The sequence below is a fragment of the Silene latifolia genome, chromosome 2 (assembly GCF_048544455.1).
Source record: "Silene latifolia isolate original U9 population chromosome 2, ASM4854445v1, whole genome shotgun sequence".
Taxonomy (NCBI): Eukaryota; Viridiplantae; Streptophyta; class Magnoliopsida; order Caryophyllales; family Caryophyllaceae; genus Silene; species Silene latifolia.
Genome location: NC_133527.1, coordinates 38,841,691 through 38,845,236, shown reverse-complemented (window position 1 = coordinate 38,845,236; position 3,546 = coordinate 38,841,691). Strand labels below are relative to the sequence as shown.

Here is a 3,546-nt window from a genome sequence, read left to right as displayed (position 1 = left end):
ATTAACCAGCTAATCGCTTCTACGACAGGGCACTCAATGCTTAGCTTCTTAAACTCCTTCTTAGGGTACCACCAAGTGTCCGTGTCGGAGGAAGACATAGCAAAGTGTGCATTCATCTCAAGCCATGACAATTATGCTTACAAAGTAATGTCGTTCGGACAAAAGAACGTTGTTGATCATATCATGATCCTCTACTACCTCTAACCTGCTACTGCTGCTCATCCTACACTGCCTTCATCCATGCTGTGTTTCTGGAGACTTCCAGGATGGATCTTCCACATCACATCCACGTCACTTTGTAACTAACTACAGCTCATGACAGCCTGTAATTAGTTTGTTACAGATATTTGTACAGAGTAGACAGTGTATATAAATAGGTTGATTCATTGTGATGTAAGTTAAGTTTATAATCAATAAAATTCTCACAAATTCTATTTACTCAAGTTCTTCATTTTCTCTGAATTGTGCTTGAGTAATATCGTCAGTAATTGATTGAATAAGATTCAATAAACATCAATGCCACTTAGCAGAGGATAGCTGACCGAGTGTACAAAAGCCAGAAGGGAAGGAACATAGATGTATATGTGTGGATAATGTGATAGTCAAAAGTAAGCGGGAAAATGATCACATCGCGACGTGAGGGAAACATTCGGATTGCTGAGAAAATTCCGAATGAAACGGAATCCGAAGAAGCGCACATTCAGAGTCCAGTATGAGGAGTTCTTAGGATTCTTGATAAGTGCAAGAAGAATCGATACGAAGTCCGAATAAGTCTACCATATTAGACTTGTTAAGAGCAAAACTAGAAAAGATCGTACATATAAAAATGACGGGAAAAATGACAACCTTATCTAATCAACGATATTGGTTCGCTGGAAATGAGAGTAATTATTAAGAGAGTAATATAGCTTAAATAAACTAGAAAATAGAGGAAAGTGATGGAGGTTGGAGATAGAAATAAAGGAAGATAATGTAATAGTCTATCCATTAAGGATAATAATTACCCACTTCCCCCCTCAAGTAATGCATTACCTCCATATGGAGGTAATAATTCCTCCCTCACCACCTCTTTCCACCCTTCACAACCACCACAAACCACCAATCTCCTTCCATTTCTTCTTATTTTAGTCTTTATTACTCCCTTAATAATTAGTCCCATTCCAAGCGAGTCCTAAAGGAAAATAAGAAGTTCATTTGAGGAAAAAAAAATCAAAGGGAGGAATTGGCGGCCCTAAAAGTGCACCTAACAAAGTTGTCGACCCTCGCACGGAAAAAAAATAGGGGAAATATTATACTTATACTGCTAAGGGCTTGTTTGGGATGAGAGTAATTATTAAGGGAGTAATAGAGCTAAAATGAACTAAAAAATAGAGGGAAGGGATGGGAGTTGGAGATAGAAATGGATAGAAATGGGAAATATGGTGTAATAATCCCTCCATTAGGGAAGTAATTGTTACCCACCTCTGCGTCCTCCACGTCCTCTACCACGACCTCCATTATTTGGGAAGCCATGTTTCCAGTAGAAATGTTCTTCGTCGTGGTAGTACCGCTTACAATAGGTGCATTGAATTGGCCCGTCTTCGCCTTGTTCAAGGGGCCCGTGATTTCCACGTCCTACTCCATTCGAGTATGGTGTTTTGGCAGACATGGCAGCTTCTGTCTTTTCCTCTTTAATCCTTGTCACCGCCTGGTGCCTTTCTTCTCGTAACATCAAGGAATAGGCTCGACTTAAAGTAGTTATGGAATCTTCCATGAGCAGATTGGAGGGAAGATTGCCATACAAAACCGAGTTAAGTCCCATCAAGAATTGATGTACTTTCTCTTCTTCTCGTTCCTTGAGCAATGCGGCTGCCGCACCACACGTACATTTTGGTACTCGGCTGTAACTGCCTAACTCGTCCCAGATCATCTTCAATTGGGTGTAATATTCAACAACTGACAAATCTCCTTGTTTACATTCATTCAAATCGGCCTTTAATTGATGAACTCGTGGTGCGTTTCCAGCCGAGAAAGGTTCACGTATTTCCTCCCATATTTCAAAAACCGTACCTGAAAATGTGATGCTTGGATGTAATTTCAGATCGATTACATTCCGGAGCCACGCTTTGACCATTGCGTTGCTTTGTCTCCAAGCCACGCCTTCAATATTGTTCTCGTCATCTTCATCAACAACAGGCTGTTTTACCTTGCCCTCGACTAACCCCAGTTTATTTTTGGCGTCGAGTCCGTTCCGTACAGCGTCCGTCCAAAGATCATAATTATCACCATTGAATATTGTATTGGTATGCATTAGGCCGGGGCTATCGAAAGGATGGAGATACAAGGGTGACGACATGGGAATGGTTTTTGGTTTGCCACTGCCCTCGCCTTGCCCTTTGTTCTCATTGACCTTTCTGCCTGTCATTCTCAAATTTTTTTTTTTTTTTTTTGTGTTTTAGGATTTCACTGATACCATGATAAACTGAAGGAGATGATGAAGATTAAGTAAATTCTTATTGATGATCTCAAGCGTACAACCTTATGACATATATATACAAGAGTCAAGCACAAACCCTAGCTCTAAAGACGGAAACAAATATACATTAGCCTAATATAACGTAATCACATAATATACACTGAATATATGGATATGCCTAGAATATACGTCTAGAACATTCTTTCAAGAAATGACATAAAATAGTAGCCTTACACCACTATGAAAGCTCAAGAGTTAGCATATTTCTTTGCCGAATGCTCATACATGGATGCGGAGGGACAAGAACCCGGTGAATGGCTAGTATATAATATATATGGTTCAACAACGACGAATGGATCGGGGAAGGAGTAATGCTAGTGAGCTCGAACTAGACAAAGCATAAATAAGCCTCATGCTTCATTTTCCCGACCAAAAAAAAAAGGAATCGAGTATGAGGCGTTGATAGTAGGTTAGAAGGGTGGTCAATAAGTTAAGAGTATGTAAAACGAGTCATTTTTATATGATGGATTCACAGCTCATCTTATCCTAGATCAAATGAGAATACGAGACCATGAATGAGTCGATGGTGTTCGACCATAGGAGATAGTAATGGAACAAGCCGATCAAGGCTTGGTTGAAAAAAAATTTGAGATCGAATACACTTAATTGGCTGTATGCCACCCCGCAGAGTAACGATTAGGCAAAGGCGTGTAACATGCAAATCCTTGTCGGACAAAGGAAAAAAGTGGGATAAAGAACTAAATAGCATCCTATGGACGATAAGGACAACCATTAAGGAATCAACGTCCATACTCCATTTCACCTCGTATGCAGAGCGGAAGCAGTCCTACTGGTTGAAACTCAAACCCAAACTGATAGAATAGAGTTCTACGATGCGGGGAACAATGTGAACTTGATGAGGAGAGCCTTAGAACTCATGGACGAGTCCTGATAGAGTCAAATAATGTCGTGTCAATTAGTTGTGTTTAGTATATTTTTGTTACCAAATTTCGGGTTTTGAATATGAAATGTTGTATTTGCCGGTTGATACACTTTGGTTGTAACTTTGGTTAATTATAATTGTCATTGGC

General features: G+C 39.8%; 1 protein-coding gene across 1 annotated transcript; it reads right to left on the bottom strand.

Annotated features, from left to right (window-relative positions):
- Positions 1-1,453: 1,453 nt before the first annotated feature.
- Positions 1,454-2,404, bottom strand: LOC141639766 (uncharacterized). Its single transcript, XM_074448819.1, has one exon. It carries the CDS (start codon positions 2,402-2,404, stop codon positions 1,454-1,456), a length of 951 nt encoding a protein of 316 aa, XP_074304920.1.
- Positions 2,405-3,546: the final 1,142 nt, after the last annotated feature.